Source organism: Culex quinquefasciatus, chromosome 3, assembly GCF_015732765.1.
Source record: "Culex quinquefasciatus strain JHB chromosome 3, VPISU_Cqui_1.0_pri_paternal, whole genome shotgun sequence".
NCBI lineage: Eukaryota > Metazoa > Arthropoda > Insecta > Diptera > Culicidae > Culex > Culex quinquefasciatus.
Genome location: NC_051863.1, coordinates 82,950,973 through 82,968,550, shown reverse-complemented (window position 1 = coordinate 82,968,550; position 17,578 = coordinate 82,950,973). Strand labels below are relative to the sequence as shown.

General features: G+C 37.7%; 3 protein-coding genes across 4 annotated transcripts; all 3 read left to right on the top strand.

Annotated features, from left to right (window-relative positions):
* Positions 1-1,462: 1,462 nt before the first annotated feature.
* Positions 1,463-3,434, top strand: LOC119769618. The gene is made up of 2 exons (XM_038262780.1): positions 1,463-2,864; positions 2,941-3,434. The coding sequence occupies exons 1-2, from the start codon at positions 1,465-1,467 to the stop codon at positions 3,386-3,388; spliced, it is 1,848 nt and encodes a 615-aa protein (XP_038118708.1). The 5' UTR covers positions 1,463-1,464; the 3' UTR covers positions 3,389-3,434.
* A 6-nt stretch (positions 3,435-3,440) lies between these two features.
* On the top strand, positions 3,441-5,586 carry LOC119769015. The gene is made up of 2 exons (XM_038260892.1): positions 3,441-5,056; positions 5,121-5,586. Exons 1-2 carry the CDS (start codon positions 3,630-3,632, stop codon positions 5,584-5,586), a joined length of 1,893 nt encoding a protein of 630 aa, XP_038116820.1. The 5' UTR covers positions 3,441-3,629.
* Positions 5,587-14,731: 9,145 nt separating this feature from the next.
* Positions 14,732-17,372, top strand: LOC6034003 (probable isocitrate dehydrogenase [NAD] subunit alpha, mitochondrial). 2 transcript variants are annotated; one of them, XM_038261663.1, is made up of 6 exons: positions 14,764-14,888; positions 15,115-15,237; positions 15,471-15,635; positions 16,096-16,274; positions 16,333-16,684; positions 16,748-17,372. In XM_038261663.1, exons 1-6 carry the CDS (start codon positions 14,862-14,864, stop codon positions 17,087-17,089), a joined length of 1,188 nt encoding a protein of 395 aa, XP_038117591.1. In that variant the 5' UTR covers positions 14,764-14,861; the 3' UTR covers positions 17,090-17,372. The 2 variants fall into 2 exon arrangements, with proteins under 2 accessions (XP_001844390.2, XP_038117591.1); XM_001844338.2 differs by lacking the exon at positions 15,115-15,237 and having other exon boundaries at positions 14,732-14,888.
* Positions 17,373-17,578: the final 206 nt, after the last annotated feature.

The window sequence follows — 17,578 nt, the reverse complement described above, 5'->3', positions numbered from 1 at the left end:
TTGCACAGTCTTTATTGCGAAAGGGACGATATGTGTAAACTTCGATCTGATTAAAAGTACTCGGTGCTATAAATAGAACATTGAAAATTTGTTTCCGACGTAAACAGTTGAAAACTCCTTCTACTAGTTCAGATCCGTTTCTAAGAACATGTTGATAAACTACAGTGTACATTCCCGTTGAATCGTACTCAAAAGCATTAAAAGATTGACATATTTTTTTGAATGATGGTAATGATCCGATTAGTATTACATTGTAAAACGATTGATGTACTCTGTTTTTTTGCTGTCCATTTCTTATAATGATCGGTAATTGGTAACTATACAAATGTAACACTTCTTTTAAGATATCGAGTTGCTCATTTTTTTCAATGGCATCTTCGCCAGAAAAGTTGATCAGAACACTTTTGTGGACGTCTGCATACATGTTTAGTATATGCGCGAGCGTGAAACTGATTTGATGTGAATGAATTTTATCAAATAAGAAAAACCAGTTCAGAACCACGAATGCAAGTCGAACCATCCTGTACTAAGTATCAGAGAACACTGCTTCCATTGAAAAGCTAGCAATGTGGAACTAGGCTTAGTAATCTATATGTCTATTACAATCATAAGCCAGTATATATTTCTTAATTTTCGTTCTTAAAAGAACAAACAGTATTATGTACTATTAGAATGTAACAACACTGACTGGAGCGAGATTGTAATCAACATTGGCTGGTGTTGCACCTTCAAAAATTTAATGCAATTAAACTCTTGATTTTTTTTTAGAATTGCCTCTTTTGGGGCTCTTTGGCCGTTTAGCGTTTTTTTTATTACAAGATACAAGCTCCTGAATCTCCACAAATAAATAAATTTCGTTACACCCTTATTTACTAAAAAACTCCTTGGAAATAGTTAAACTACAACCTTGCCGGAATGTTTTAAAAACAAATTGATCAATATCATTTACTTATTGAAAGTTCCGCATTTAAATATTCTGCATAGATTTTTCTAAGATAAATTTATATTACCATTTAGTTATTTTTTTACTTCAGTATTTTATAAGTGCAGAAACTAACGTAGATGGGACTATCTTTCAAAACCTGACCTGAGGGAGAGTCTACAATTACCTGGGACATCAAATTTATTAGTTGAAAGAAAATTTTACAAAAGAAACTGATGAATCTGATAGGTGGCTCCGTCTGAAGAACTCTATGCCCGCAAAGATTCACTGAGGTATGGTGAGAAATGTTTGCACATCAAAAAAATTGGCAACAAGATATGGTAAAAAATCATTACCTGATGGGTTGTTCAGATTAAACAGTTCATCCACAACAAATAGTTTCAAACACGCAATCTCATATAGATCCACGTGCTTTGCAATCAAATATCGTGTGACACGTGCTGTGTATTCATGTCATGTAAAACAATTTGTAAATTTCATGTCAATCGGACATGGTGTCAATCTCATCAAACCAGTTCATCATGAAATTCGTCTGTGTTCTGTCACAAGTTTTAACCTTAACGCAGGCAATCCTGAAAGAAGACTATCTTTATAATAGAAAGCTCAATTTTAACGTACAAACAATAGTGTCGATATTGAATGAGTATTACGTAAACAATCACTTACCAACCCAAATAAGCTATTCAGTGTCAGATGCTAAGTTAGTTTACAAGCAGAATGATTTAATAAACAGTGTGCTCAAATATGCAAGCGAGAATTCAAACATATTATTCCACTTGGCACATTTCAAGCAACGTACAACATTTTTCTATAACCTCATATTCATTGATGATCTCTGTGCGTTCCGAAGTGTGCTTTTATTGCTAAATAGTGGAATATACAACTTTTCCGGCCTCTATACGGTAGTCATCACTGGTTTATTCGATGAAGCACTAATACAAGAAATTTTAGCAAAGTTGTGGTCCATAAAAATTACAAATGCAATCATTTTAACAATAAGCCACTCTGACGTTCATGAAACAATCGCAATGTACACATATTTTCCATTTGAAAAGAACAATTGCGGCCAGGTGAATCCAGTTTTATTAACAAATTTAAAGTCACACAATGATTTTAACAAAAATGACATTTTATTTCCAAATAAATGGGAAAATTTACACAACTGTACTTTAAAAGCTGGCACGTTCGAAATTAAACCCTTCATAATCATGGATTATTCAAACGGAGATTTTGAACGCAATATTGACGGTTTTGAGGCAAAACTCATAGAAATAGTTCAACGTAAGCTTAATTTCCAAATCCAATATCATTTTCCGGCGATTGGAACACAATGGGGTTTTATTGGAGAAAACAATAGCACTGGTCTAATGAAAATGATCCAATCTGGACAAGTCGACTTTGGAATTGCAAGCATCGCATTAACGGCAGATCGTAGTGAGTTTCTTCAAGCAGGGTCAGCTCATTACACTTCCAAAATTGTATTTGCTATTCCTGATGGACGATTGTACACTCCTCTTGAGAAACTATTCCGACCGTTTAAAACGTCCATGTGGTATGCTGTCGTATTTTGCTTGACATCAGTTGCTTGTTCGGTAGTTGCATTTTACCGACTTGGATCTCATCGATTACTTAACCTTAATGAATCCAGATCTCCTGTCATGAACATTTTCAGCGTATTTTTTGGTGGGCCAAGTTCACAAGTTCCAGAACAAAATTGTGCCCGTATGGTGCTCTTTTCATGGATATACTACTGCTTTATCATTCGCACTGTCTACCAAAGCTTATTATTTCAATATTTACAACAAGAACAAAGATGGCCTGAAGTAGAAACCATAGAAGATATTGAAAGAGAAGGATTAACATATTATATGGCGGATATAGCACAAAGATTCTTCATCAACGCGCCACATGTTCTCGAAAGGTATGATACACTCAAATTGGTCTACTGTTGCAAAAAAAAAAAAACATGAAAAAGCATCGATTCTTTTTTTTTTCAGAACTCAAATTTTACCACATGAATCCGACTATTTAAGTAAGGCACTAGAGCGATTAGCACGAAATGAAATCTACGGAGTTGTTTGTGTTATACTCAATAATATTGCTTATCACAACAAATTTAAAGCTCATATAGGCGTCATTCATGCAATGACTAACCCCATCCTGACGTATTCTATTGCTATGCACTATCCCAAAAATTCTCCGTTGGCAGAACATTTTGATAAGATAATTAACAAACTTCAGCCAAGTGGAATTGCAGACTATTGGGCAAACAACTATGGAAATAATGCATTCCTTCATCAAATCAAGCAAACTTACAACGTTCCTAAACCTTTAACCAATGCTCAATTGATAGGATTGTACAAAGTATCTACGCTTCTTCTAAGTATTGCAATTATTGTTTTCTTGTGTGAACTATTCACATTTTGGATTTCATCAATGCATTAAAATTAAAAAAATAATAATTCAGGATATAGACACCAAAAAACACACAACAAAAACAAAATCAGATATCATGAAAAAAAGAAGCATTTACACTCAATGGAAAGCTATTGAAATGGTATAAAAAATTTCCACAACTTCGTGTGACTATTGTACAATTAATTATTTAACAGAAAGCAAACATGAACATGATCAACGGGTAACGACTTGACAGTTATTTTTTCCAGAATTAAATCGTATCCTGACAATGACAATGCGATTTTACATTCGTACCAATCAGTCAATCATGAAAGCTCTATTAGTGTTGACCATCTACACTGTCGCAGTGAAATCGAATCTGATTTCAAATAAGTCTCAAAATGAATACATGAAAATTATTCAATTGTATTCTAGTTCCATTTTGTATATAATTGATAATTATTATGAAAGTAAAATTTATCCAATATATGTGTTATACAATGGTATGGAGTCAGATACAATGTTATTCCAGCAAGATATTTCAAATGCAATGTTAGGCAGTGCAAGTAAAAATTCGAACAATATATTCTATATATCGTGCGAACAACTTGGACTACCAATTTATCATAGTGTCATGTTCATTGAAAGCTATGATTCCCTTAGAAAATCTTATTCCAATTTCGATAATTACCACTCATCGGGCCGGCACACTATCATTTTGAATAGTAGCAGTACTTCTAAGCCAATTTCACTGAACACCCTTTTCAAAAACTTGTGGTCCTCAAACATTACAAATGTCGTTGTTCTATCAAATATAGACAATAATAGAAGTATTGAAATTTACACTTATTTTCCTTTTCATGAGGAAAACTGTGATCGAATAGAATCCACCATTTTAACGAAATTTTATCTCGATAATCCTCCCGACAAAAATATCATTTTATTTCCAAATCGTTTGACAAATTTTCACAATTGTTCCGTAAAAGTTGGAACGTTTGACGTAAAGCCTTATATAATCGAAGAACCAGAAAATAACAAAATCAAATTTAGTGGCATAGAAGCTAGACTAGTTCAAATTGTATCGCAGAAATTAAACTTCAACATCGTGTACCAATCTCCAACTAATAATGTTCAGTGGGGATTTATCCGTCAAGAGAACAGCACTGGCCTTATGAAAATGATTCAAACGAAAGAGGTAGATCTCGGGGTGGCATGCATCGCCTTGTCACCCCCTCGTAGTCAGTACCTTCAATCAGGAGTGCCTCATTACATTTCTAAAATACTGTTCGCCATTCCTGACGGTCGTTTGTATACGCCACTGGAGAAGATTGTCCGACCGTTGGAAACAGACACGTGGTTCGCGCTGGGATTTAGTCTAATTTCGTTCATATGTTCAACAATACTTATCCATCGAAGCTCTCAACACCATTTCAAGATGAAACCTGTACTAATCATCAATATTCTGAACATGTTGTTTGGTGGCTCCAATCCCAATCCACCTCGCCAAAACTATGCAAGAATACTACTGTTTTGGTGGATTTATTTTTCTTTCCTAATTCGAACGATTTATCAAGGACTGTTGTTTAAATATCTCCAACATGACCAAAGATGGCCCAGATTAGAAACCATTTCGGATGCTGAAAAGGAAGGACTTACATTTTATATGGTAGACGTTGCGGAAAGATACTTTACTCACAGTCCGGAAGTGCTCAGAAGGTATACTCGTTAATTATTTACTTAGCTACATTTTCTTGACACTAAATACTACAATCTCTCCTAGAACATCATTTCTACCACATGAAACCGACAATGTGATCCTTGCATTGGAGCAGATGGCACAGCATGAAATCAAAGGAGTTGTTCTTGTATCATTAAATCACATTGCTTACCACAACAAATTCAATTCAAAATTAGGAATTATCTACGCTATGATCGATCCAGTTGCCACTTACTCTGTCGCGGTTCACTATCCAAGAAATTCACCGTTAGTGGATATTTTTGATAGAATATTCCTTCAGCTGCAAGCTACTGGCATTGTAAACTATTGGGCCAATAAGTATGGAGATTACGCATTTTTGGCCATGAAATTGGACAACCCTGCTGAACCAACACCGCTGGGAAATAACCATCTCGCAGGATTATACATAATATTCTCAATTTCTATGTTTATCGCTACAGTGGTGTTTATTGGTGAAATTCTGTCTGCACAATTGAGGGAATTGTTTTATCGAAAGTTTTGTTTGTGAAGATAGAATAAGATTTTATTATAAATAGAATCACATACTTAAAAATCAATTAAAATTTAAAAAAATTGAAAAGAACTCCATGTTTTCTCATTTAATTTGCATGACTTGGCAAAGTAAAAAAAAAAAAACAAAAAAATATAAATACACCGTCTTGAAAAATGCCACCGGGGACGACTGGAATTGACCCTAGGCCGCTCACCACTAAACCATACAAAAGTGAGAAACAAGAACACAAATCAGATGAAAGATGTTTAACCAAGGCTGTGGAGTCGGAGTTTGGAGGAGTCAGGTACTTTTAGGACCCTGAATCGGTGTTGACAAATTCTAAGAGATTTTAAGTGTCCGAGTTGGCTTATCCTCACCAAATTTGTATAGGAGTTGTTTTTGGAGTCGGATCCGGTCGATTCTATTTGGAGAGTCGTAGTCGAAGAGCTAGAATCGGAGTCGCTAAATCTCCAGAAGACGGATATTTTCAGCATCTGGAATCGGAGTCAGAGTCACTGAGAAACCTACCTGACGCTTCCGTAGAGCGGTTTAAATTTAACTTTTAGTACCGTAATCTGGGGTGAATCGGGACTACAGTCTGAATAGGGACAGCAGTTTTAGAGCACTTAAAGCTTTTAAATTTGGAAATGGTTGTACACATTTTGTTGGCCTGAGTCTGTTCTAACCGAAACCAACCAGAAAAATCAAAATATTGTGCTCCAACATGGTTAAAACTGCTGTCCCAATTCGCCCTATGTGTCCCGATTGACCCCAGTTTACGGTAGTTTATTACTACAGGGCTGAGTTGTATGGGTGTACTGAAATCAAATCCCGGAAATAAGCCAGGATAAAAACTCAAACATCTCAAGCCAAGTAGTTTTTCTATACATTTTTGCATGGTTAAAGTCACTACTAGTGCTAAAAACATGAGCGAGGGTAATTAGAAAGACATCATCAACTTAACATTCCAACGCCCAAGGCTCCAAAATAGTTGGAACGGTAACTTCAACTCCAAAGTTCTCGGGCATAACTCAACCAATCAAGATAATTCTTCTTTCCAGTGATTTGTTAGGATGTCTAGATGATTCTAGAACTTTGCAGAATTTAATTTGATCAAATCTGTAGTTTTTGCGATCAAAAACATCGTTCCAACTTTTTTTTTCGCGTGCAAAAAAAAAATTCGCCAAAAATTCCACGGAGGCAGTCGTTTAAAAAAAGGTGGAACGATGTTTTCGGTCGCAGAAATTACAGATTTGTTCAAATCAAGTTCTGAAAAATTTTAGGATCATCTAGACATTCTTACAAATCACTGGAAACAAGACTCGTCCCGATTGGTTAAGTAATGCCCGAGAACCAGCGAGTTGAAGTTACCGTTCCACCTTTTTTGGGAGGCTTGGGCGTCCGTGTAAGTTGGACATGCGTTGGGCGTTCCAGTGTTAAAAAAGTCTTTGGTTTAAGATGCTCCAGTTTTAATCCGATCAGGGTTTCATATTCAGGACCTAGGGGAACTATACCTTTTTAATTTTAATCATTCTAAGCCGTGCGACCAATTCTCATAACTTTTGCCGTTTTCCGCTATTGAAACAACATTTTCAGATGTATCAACAATGAAGAGCCGCTTGTTCACTTTTATTCGAGCTATTTAATACTTTGGAACAGTCAAAACACTTTCTGAAAGCTGTAATTCATGATCAAAGTGTTGATAGGCCGATAATAGAAATAGGTTGAGAAAGGGTATAGTTCCCCTAAGTCCAATTCAGCCGTACAATTCAACCCCATGGATGGCAAAAAGTCAAATTAGAGCTACTAGGATTAAAACTAGGAAAAATAAAACAATCAAACATCAAAGTTATTAATTACTTTATTATGTGCTTAATATTGCTCGTTTTAAATCCAAGAACAATCCTTATCACACACGCCAAAAGTATCGAACCACTCTGCCAGAAGAGCTACCTCCAGATGAAATATGTCTAGCAGCAGGACGTTTTCGGACAACGTATCTGCTACGATTGTAGCCGTAAAAGCTGCTCCAGGGCATTCCATAGCCGGCTGATGGACGTCTCATTGGTTGAACATTACGTCGAACTGGTGTCTTTGTCTTGGGACCCAATAGATACCAATTAATTATCATTTTTGGAACCCGGTTACATGGACGAGCAGTTGTAGGATTGACCACTATTGGTGGTTCGGTGATCACATCGTAGTTACTGTAATCGACAATAGTTGTCACTTCAAGCCCGGGGTCAACTCCACCATTCGGCAAAATTGTTGCGGCTGGCGTTTCATCAACTGGAGGTTGTGTTTCTTCAGGAGCCTGCGTATCTGTTGGTTGAGTTTCGTAATCCACTGGACTTGGATAGTCAGCCGGCGCTGTAGTTTCTCCATAGTCATACTGAGCCTTTGAAATTTTCTATAATGGTAAAAGTTGGCAATTATTAAAACTGTTTTATTTTTAAGTTAAGGTTTAAATACCACAAAAAGTAAAATCAAACATAAAACTTTGAGTTTAACATACAACATTCTTGATGTAAGTTTCAAACTATACTGAATTAATAATATTAGGGTGTTAAATTGACATTAAGTGGAATGTCGTCAATTTATAAATCATTACATTGTCCATAATGAATAATCACACGATTCAACCTTCATAAAAGTAGAACGAATGCTTTAACGATGTAATTATTTTTGAATTTATCGAAAACAGAAAGATACCAGTTGATTATATTTATTACCTCTATGTTTACGGTCACAGTAAAAACAATTGCCTAACAAAATTATTACAGACACTCTGAAATCCGTAGTTTAAAAAACTTGACCAATTTTACTAGTAAAATAACAAGAGAATGGCCTAAACAAAATCCACATAAAAGTAGGGTGCCCAGAATATGGGACTTCTTTCAAAACCTCGCTCAACGAGCTAAATATTGTTTCTTGAGCTATACTGTTACTGAGCAAAAGCGGTCAGCATTTACCCATTGATACTGAAAGGCGAAGTTTGTATCGGAAAAAAATAAAAACAGATATGAACAACCCAATCTTGTTTTGTCTCCAGGGTGCACTACATCCATCCACATATTCCCAAAAATGATAATATAATGGGAAATTTAATCCTCAACAACAACATACCAAAGCTGTAAAGCACGATCCTGAAAAGTTATCAGGAATTCAACAAGTAATTTTTGCATGATTTTTTTTTTCACCAATTTCAAGTATCAATTGGTTAATCTGAACCAATTTCTCTCAAAAATGGAACAGAAGCTTAAAATAACCAAAACCCAATTTTCTGCTTGTGAAGCAGTAGGTCATTTTTTCTGGACACTCTGCTGCATCAACCCCCGGTGGTTGGTCGCTTTTTAGTTCGTACCCCGTTGGTTTGACAAAATCATACTAAAAAGTGACGAACTGTCACTTTTTAAACGGGACTCACACTTCCTATCAAACCTAACTGAGCAATTCTCTACCAAAACCGGAAATGGATTTTATTTGTATTTTTTGATTTGGCTCAAACTTTGTGGGGGCCTTCCCTATGACCAAATAAGCTATTTTGCGTCATTGGTTCACCCACACAAGTCTCCATACAATTTTGGCTGCTGTCCATACAAAAATGGTACACTCAACCCCCGGTGGTTGGTTACTTTTTCGTTTGACACTTTTTTAATTTGTACCCCGTTGGTTGGTCAAAGTCAAACTAAAAAGTGACGAACTGTCACTTTTACACGGCGCTTACGCACACTATCAAAACAAACGTTTGGTAGTGTGTGTGAACTACGTGTAAAAGGGGTGTCAAACTAAAAAGTGACCCCGTTCGTTTGACAACAGTAGGTGTCAAACCATCGGGGTTTGAGTGTATGTAAATATTCAAACAGCTGTAACTTTTGAGTGAATTTTCTGATCAATTTGGTGTCTTCGGCAAAGTTGTAGGTATTGTTGAGGACTTTTGAGAAAAAAATAGGTACACGGAAAAAAAATTTGGAGATTTTTTTATCAACTTTTTTTTACTAAAACTCAATTTCCCAAAATACGTATTTTTTGATTTTCGAGATTTTTTGATATGTTTTAGGGGACAAAAATCCGCAACTTTTGAGCCATAGAGAAACATGGTCAAAAAATCTGCCGCCGAGTTATGAATTTTTGAAAAAATAGTGATTTTTGGAAAAAATCGAAGTTTTATGCAAAAACAAGTTTGACATTACTTTTTAATGCAAAATTGAAAACTTTACAGATTTTTTGATAAAAGTTTTGATATTTTTTCAAAATATAGCCACCGAAAGTTTGATTTTAGCGAAATATTTGCAGTTGTTCAATTTTTTAAAATAGTGACCATAAGTGACCATTTCTAAAAATATTTTTTTGTAAAGTTCAGGAAATTTGCTATAAAATTGTCTAAGAGACATTGAAGATTGGACCTCGGGTTGCTGAGATAGGGCCGCTTTAAGAAAAAGAAACACGAAAATTGAAGTTTTCTAAGTCTCACCCAGTGGCAGTGCGTGGCCGAATGGTTACGCTGTCCGCTTTGTAAGCGGATGATTCTGGGTTTGATTCCCATCTGCTGCAACCTTCCATCGGATGAGGAAGTAAAATGTCGGTCCCGGCCTTGGTTGTTAGGCCGTTAAGTCATTCCAGGTGTAGGAGTTGTCTCCATGCCATAAGTACAAACAACACACCAAACCAAGCCTACTCCGGTGGAATCGCTGGCGGCGGTTGGACTCGCAATCCAAGGGTCGTCAGTTCAAACACTGGGGTAGAAGGTTCCTTGGAGTAGAAAGAGGTTTGGGTGCTCTCCCCATTCAAGCCTTCGGACTCCTAGGTTCGAGCAGAAACTTGCAATAGAGACCACAAAAGACCCGGGGGTCGTTAATGTGGATGGTTTGATTTTTGAAGTCTCACCCAATCAGCCCACCATTTTCTAATGACGTTATCTCAGCAATTAATGGTCCGATTTTCAATGTTAATATATGAAACATTCGTGAAATTTTCCGATCTGTTCGAAAAAAATATTTTGGAAATTTTTAAATCAAGACTAGCATTTTAAATGGGCGTAATATTCAATATTTGGCCCTTTTAAAATGTTAGTCTTGATTTAAAAATTTTCAAAATATTTTTTTCGAAAAGATCGGAAAATTTCACGAATGTTTCATATATTTACATTGAAAATCGGACCTTTAATTGCTGAGATATCTTAATTAGAAAAAGGTGGGTTGTTTTGGTGAGATTTAGAAAACTTCAATTTTCGTGTTTCTTTTTCTTAAAGCGGCTCTATCTCAGCAACCCGAGGTCCAATCTTCAATGTCTCTTAGACAATTTTATAGCAAATTTTCTGAACTTTCCAAAAAAAATATTTTTAGAAATGGTTACTCATGGTCACTATTTTTAAAAATTGAAAAACTGCAAATATTTCGCTAAAATCAAACTTTCGGTGGCTATATCTTGAAAACGGAGCCCTTTATCAAAAAATCTGTAAAGTACTTTTCAATTGAAAATTCAATTTTGCATTAAAAAATAATGTCAAACTTGTTTTTGCATAAAACTTCGATTTTTTCCACAAATCACTATTTTTTCAAAAATTCATAACTCGGCGGCAGATTTTTTGACCATGTTTCTCTATGGCTCAAAAGTTGCGGATTTTTGTCCCCTAAAACATATCAAAAAATTTCGAAAATCAAAAAATACGTATTTTGAGAAATTGAGTTTTAGTAAAAAAAGTTGATAAAAAAATCTCCTAATTTTTTTTCCGTGTACCTATTTTTTTCTCAAAAGTCCTCAACAATACCTACAACTTTGCCGAAGACACCAAATTGATCAGAAAATTCACTCAAAAGTTACAGCTGTTTGAATATTTACATACCATTTTTGTATGGACAGCAGCCAAAATTGTATGGAGACTTGTATGGGTGAACCAATGACGCAAAATAGCTTATTTGGTCATAGGCAAGCTTCCCTGCACCGTGCGGTACACGCGGTTCAACTGTACCTCGGGTTTGCTTTGCGCCTGCTTTGTTCGGTTTACACCCGTACCCGACTCACACGAACCGAGGGTATTTTGGTTCATCGTACCAGCGCACCACGACACTCTCGGTTTGCCGCGTCGGTTTTGTGTCTGGCACTCACCCATGGCATGAACCCGGTATATGAGCCAAGGTGCTTCACTCGTCACGAGCCGAGGTACGTGCCGTGGAACGCGCTGGCGGTACAAAACGGGTTCAATACCACGACACGTACCACGGCACGCTGTGTTCATGCCATGGGTGAGTGCCAGACACAAAACCGATGGGGCGAGCCGAGAGTGTCGTGGTGCGCTGGTACGATGTACCAAGATACCAATACAAAAAAGGGTTCAGGCACGTACCGAAGCTAGAAAACCAAACCCGCGGTGTGCGTTGGCACTGGCGCATGGGAAGCTTGGTCATAGGGAAGGCCCCCACAAAGTTTGAGTCAAATAAAAAAATACAAAAAATAAAAATGGTCGAAATCGGCCGATTTCGTAGAGAGTTGCTCAACTGTGTAAAGAGGGTATCAAACTTAAAAGTTACCCCGTTAGCTTGACAACCCTTTTTTCATAAAATTATTTTTATTAGGTCCTTTTCGGTACTGGAGCTTGAAACAATTGGTGTTAAACCATCGGGGTTTCTGTATAGTTAGGATATAAGATGTATTTTAGATTTGTGTTGCAACAATATTTTTAAAAGCTTTGGGCAACAATAGATCATTTTCAATAATCAACTTAAGCTCAACTTAAGTAAGAACAAGATTGTCCGTCAGACCTGGACGCAAACGCAAAATTTTGCGCCTGTCATCATAGCCTGCCAGTCATCGACCACTGAACAAAGCAACCCCTGTAGATTGTTCGACTGACAGTTGTTGGAAAAATCGAACTGGCACAGCGTTCTACGTTCACCACTGCGTCGAACGTACAATCTTGTTCTTAGCTTAAGGGTCCCAAGAAACACGTGCACTTTGAGTTTTTCAAAAATATTTAGACAGGTCCGATTGTTTTTTCTCCAAAGCTTCCCCTTGAGTTGAGTCTGCGCAGAAATTTTGTTGGTCGGTGTAGTAAGTGTCCCGCGAAAAAGATAATTCACTTTTTAGTTTGACTTTGTTAAACCACAGGGTACAAACTGAAAAGTGTCAAACGAATAAGTTTCCAACGACCGGGTATTGAGTGAACAAAGAAATACATTTGATTGAAGTTTTGGGGCGAGCAGACCTGATTTTTTTTCTTCGGTACACGATTTTTGTGTACACGTTTTCTCATACAATATTACATGCTTTTGCTCACAAAGGTGATGTGCATGCTTTTGCATGCGACTTTACCATCGGATTCTTTGCTGTGTATTTTTCAGAGTACAATGTCCCTTTGTACGCCCACAAAGAGTTAAAAATTTATTTTTAAATCAATTTTGGAAATTTTACCTCGCGGTCCTTCTTGACAGAGAATGCCCTACTTGACAGCTCGTTCCAAAGGGACCATAGTTGATCCATCGAAAAAATGGTTGTCTTGTCAATATATTGTTTGCATGAAAATGAAAAAAAGTGATCAGAAATGGTTTTTAATTGTGTTTTTTACCATTGTACATAAAAAATTATATAGGGCTTTAGTATTGTTCGTTTCCTTCAAAGGTACACGCCGCGTGGCATTTCAGAATGTGCCATAGACATTGTTGCCAGCGATTTTCTGCACTTTTAGTGCAATAAAAAAACGTACCTGGCAACAATGGCAAGCGATTCGAAAAAGAAGATCAACTAAAACAAAAAGCGCAGTATGGGATTTAACAGCGAGCATTTGCCGAAAGTGCGGCGCGTCGTTTCGAGGCTGATATGCCGCGTGTCTTTTTCGGGAACACGCTCAATACCCAATTGGGTATTAAAGCCCTATGTAAATTTTTATGTACAACGGTAAAAAACACAATTAAAAACGATTTCTGATCACTTTTTTCATTTTTATGCAAAAATAAGTTGTTGACAAGACAACATTTTTTCGATGGAACGAGCTGTCAAGTAGGACCTTTTCTGTCAAGAAGGACCGCGATGATAATTTTTCAAAATTGATTTAAAAATCCATTTTAAACTCTTTGTGGCCGTACAAAGGGTCATTGTACTCAGAAAAATAAGCTTTATCGTTTTAAACAATAATATCAGCAATCTAAGCTTCATTTTAGGACCCAATTGAGATAAATGTATTTATGGAAATGGCGAGCACTTTTTTTTGTTACAGAGTGTCAATTATTCAGCAAAGCTAAGCCCCTCGTTAGGAAATGTTCATAAAATACGAGACGTTCATGTTTCGATTTAAGGTAACATATTTACAAATAAGAGATTTCTTTGGAATGTTCATATTTTAATGTCAAATGGAGCCTAACATTTCCAAAGAGCACAAAACTTTTGCAAACAAGCCCAGTTAACTCAATCCGAATTCTGAAACGGAATCTAATTAGAATCGTATACAAATTCCGGTTCCGTGTTCGAACCGGTTGTAGCGTTTGAAACGGAATTTTTATACGATTCTAATTAGATTCCGTTTCAGAATTCGGATTGATTTGACTAGGAGAGTTTGCATAAGGTGTGAAAGTGATACACTCTTGTCTCTCGAAAAATTTAAAAGAGAGATGTGAGCCGGTAACATGGAGTTAAACTTTCGCAACTGCCATGGTAAACTTTACAGAAGCTTGGCAGAAAGTTTAACTCCATGATGCACTTTTAATTTCTCGATTAAAACGTTTTCACATTTCACAACATGTCAAAAACAAGAATAGATGATGCCTGGAGTTTTTTTTTGCAAAGGTCCAATAAACCAAATTTCAGTTTTTGATTTTTTGGTGTTCTTTAATACCCCTGACTCAAGGCGGTTTCAAAAACACTCTAAAAGCAAAAACTGGAAATTTGGTTAATTGGACCATTTCAAAAAAAATAACTCCAGAATGTTCTTCTTCAATTCCATAGAGTTATCTAAGCCCGAGCTCACGCACACTAGCACCCCATTTGTTTTGCTGGCGGGTACAAAATTTAACCTCAATCTTTTTCGTGTACGTACACGCAATACATGCGCACGTAGATAACTCTATGGAAGCCCTTAAAACACTTCGTTTTAAGAAAAAATGTTGAAGCAAGTGAACAAAGCAATCACCTAAGCTGTCATTTCTTGTTTCTTTTTTATTGATTTTCGTTACCGAAACCATCCTCGAATTCCCTCCTGTCACTGTCAGGCAGTCTGTCATCGTACTTCGGGAGGCGAAACTTCAGAATTTTTCATTCATTGCGGTCGCGAACTTTTGCGAACGAAATCTCTCCAAAGAATGGCGGCCCGTTTGATTAACAAAATTGTAAGAACAGTGTTCTATTTAGTGCAAAGTGTGAAATTTGTTTTTGAATTTCCAAAACTACACTTGTTTCGTGAATCATTGCCAAATGATTGTATTCAATTTACTTTGTGAACAGAATGGCGGTTTCAAGTGCTTAGAAAATCAAAATGTTTCTTATTCCCTTAGTTTTTTTGCGCCTATAACATTTGGTTCTTTTTCAATGATAAATATTTTATTTGTTTTTCAGTTCGGTGTCGATATTGAAAATTTACTAAAGAATTTGTCACAAAAAGTGAAGGGCAACTCGGTCAAAATTTACATAACCTCGTCTCCCGAATCCAAGCATAATAAAACCGAGCCAATTGTCCAAGTAAATAAACATTCTGATAAGTAAAATATTTACTAAGTCTAGAAATCACGCGTCATCAAAATTGATAGCGAAATGTTGAAAATTAAAGCTTAAGCGACCATTTTTTTCCATTGACTCCAACATAAACTTTATGTTACGTAACTACACTTTAGTGCTTGTGCTGTATCTAAATGAACAAAACTGTCCCATGTAAAACTCACGTTACCAGTAAAATAACTTTTCCCCACTTTCAGGCCTCCAGTCCCTTTGGGGCACGTGGATACGCGTCCGGCACCAGGAAGGTAACGCTTATCCCGGGAGATGGAATTGGACCGGAGATTTCCGCCGCTGTGCAGAAGATTTTCGCAGCTACCAACGTGCCCATCGAATGGGAAGCCGTCGATGTCACACCAGTCAGGGTGAGCTGCTTTGAGATTTGGGCTTCAGCACTAACAAGCACCGAATTGGGTGGGTGGGCTGGGTCAGTCGATTCGTCAACGAGGAAAGACGCCTGTAATAGTTATCAATACCCAATCCAGCAGTGATAATCAAGACAGTTCTTCATCACACACCTTAACTCGGATGTCCCTTGAATCGCTTAGTAGTAATGCTGACCTTTAGTTTTGAGCATCTATCAGCATGAGCATGTGATCAAACACCAATATCCAAGCTAATCAACCTTGTTTGACTATAGATTAGAATTATAACAAACTTAGAAGCTGGTATATTGGGGTTTTAACGCGAATTATGCTGAGAGTGGTTCTAAAGAGTTAATGTGAACCATGATCGATTATTAACAGGACACATGTTAAGAGTTTCACGTCACGATTATTTAGTCTCTTATTTAGTGATAACAACTTTGTGTTTGTGATTTTCCAGAATCCGGACGGCAAATTTGGAATTCCACAAAGTGCCATCGACTCGGTCAACCGCAACAAGGTTGGTCTGAAGGGCCCGCTGATGACTCCGATCGGCAAGGGTCATCGCTCCCTGAACTTGGCCCTCCGCAAAGAGTTCAACCTGTACGCCAATGTGCGTCCTTGCAGAAGTCTGGAGGGGTATGTTGCGTCTAGCATGTATGTTTGCACAATCTCCTAACTTGTATGTTTCCCGCAGTTACAAGACCTTGTACGATAACGTCGATGTCGTGACGATTCGCGAGAACACTGAGGGTGAGTACTCTGGTATCGAGCACGAGATCGTCGACGGCGTCGTGCAGAGTATCAAGCTGATCACGGAGGAAGCCTCCAACCGAGTGGCCGAGTACGCGTTCAAGTATGCCAAGGACAACAATCGCAAGAAGGTCACCGTTGTGCACAAAGCCAACATTATGCGTATGTCCGACGGCTTGTTTCTGCGGTGCTGCCGTGACATGGCCAAGAAGTATCCGGAGATCAAGTTTGAGGAGAAGTACCTGGACACCGTGTGCTTGAACATGGTGCAAGATCCTAGCAAATTTGATGTTCTTGTAAGTATAACTTTATTTTCTATGCCAATGCGTTACAGATTTTTTTCTCTCTGCCGTTCGCAGGTCATGCCAAACTTGTACGGTGACATCATGAGCGACATGTGCGCTGGTCTGGTGGGAGGGCTGGGTCTGACCCCGTCCGGTAACATGGGCCTCAATGGTGCCCTGTTTGAGTCGGTGCACGGTACCGCCCCGGATATTGCCGGAAAGGATCTGGCTAACCCAACTGCCCTGCTGCTGTCTGCCGTGATGATGCTGAGGCACATGGAGCTGAACCAGCACGCGGAGAAGATCCAGGCAGCTTGCTTCGAAACCATTAAGGACGCTAAATATCTGACCGGCGATCTGGGTGGCAAGGCCAAGTGCTCGGAGTACACCAACGCCATCTGCGAGAGAATAAAGTAAACACTGTCGCTCTTCCACCAAAAACAACTCGCTAGCCCCAGGCAAGAATACAATTCGGATAGTTTCAATTTACCTTTACAAGCGCGCACCGGTCAAATTAGGTTGAAAAAAGTAACTTATACCTCTAAATGATATTCTTATTGCCTACATTTAATTGAGAGTCGCCTGTCCCGTGTCAGAATGCAGAGCACTCCTCCCTTGAAGATACGGCGCAACAGTAAATCTAGTTTCGAGCAGCCAGTATTATAATTCTGAATAAAACAGTCCACCGTTCAATGAGTCAGTAGTTTCGTTTCATTCAGCAGTGAGTATTGGACAATAACACAAAACAGCAAGCAGAAAATGTGCGACCTCTGCCATATTCCTCTCCCGCTACAAACAGCCGTAGATTCGTTGAGTTTACTATAAGATCAATTGTGCGACACCGAAACTTTATTTATTTAAAATTGTGAAAGAAAAACCCAACGTTACTTAATCGAACAATAAAAC

Coding starts and splice junctions, on each gene's coding strand:
- LOC119769015 (XM_038260892.1), top strand. CDS start 3,630: ATGACAATGCGATTTTACATTCGTACCAATCAGTCAATCATGAAAGCT. Junction 5,057..5,120: donor AGTCCGGAAGTGCTCAGAAG/GTATACTCGTTA, acceptor AATCTCTCCTAG/AACATCATTTCTACCACATG.
- LOC119769618 (XM_038262780.1), top strand. CDS start 1,465: ATGAAATTCGTCTGTGTTCTGTCACAAGTTTTAACCTTAACGCAGGCA. Junction 2,865..2,940: donor GCGCCACATGTTCTCGAAAG/GTATGATACACT, acceptor TTTTTTTTTCAG/AACTCAAATTTTACCACATG.
- LOC6034003 (XM_038261663.1), top strand. CDS start 14,862: ATGGCGGCCCGTTTGATTAACAAAATT. Junction 15,636..16,095: donor TCGATGTCACACCAGTCAGG/GTGAGCTGCTTT, acceptor GTGATTTTCCAG/AATCCGGACGGCAAATTTGG. Junction 16,685..16,747: donor CTAGCAAATTTGATGTTCTT/GTAAGTATAACT, acceptor TGCCGTTCGCAG/GTCATGCCAAACTTGTACGG.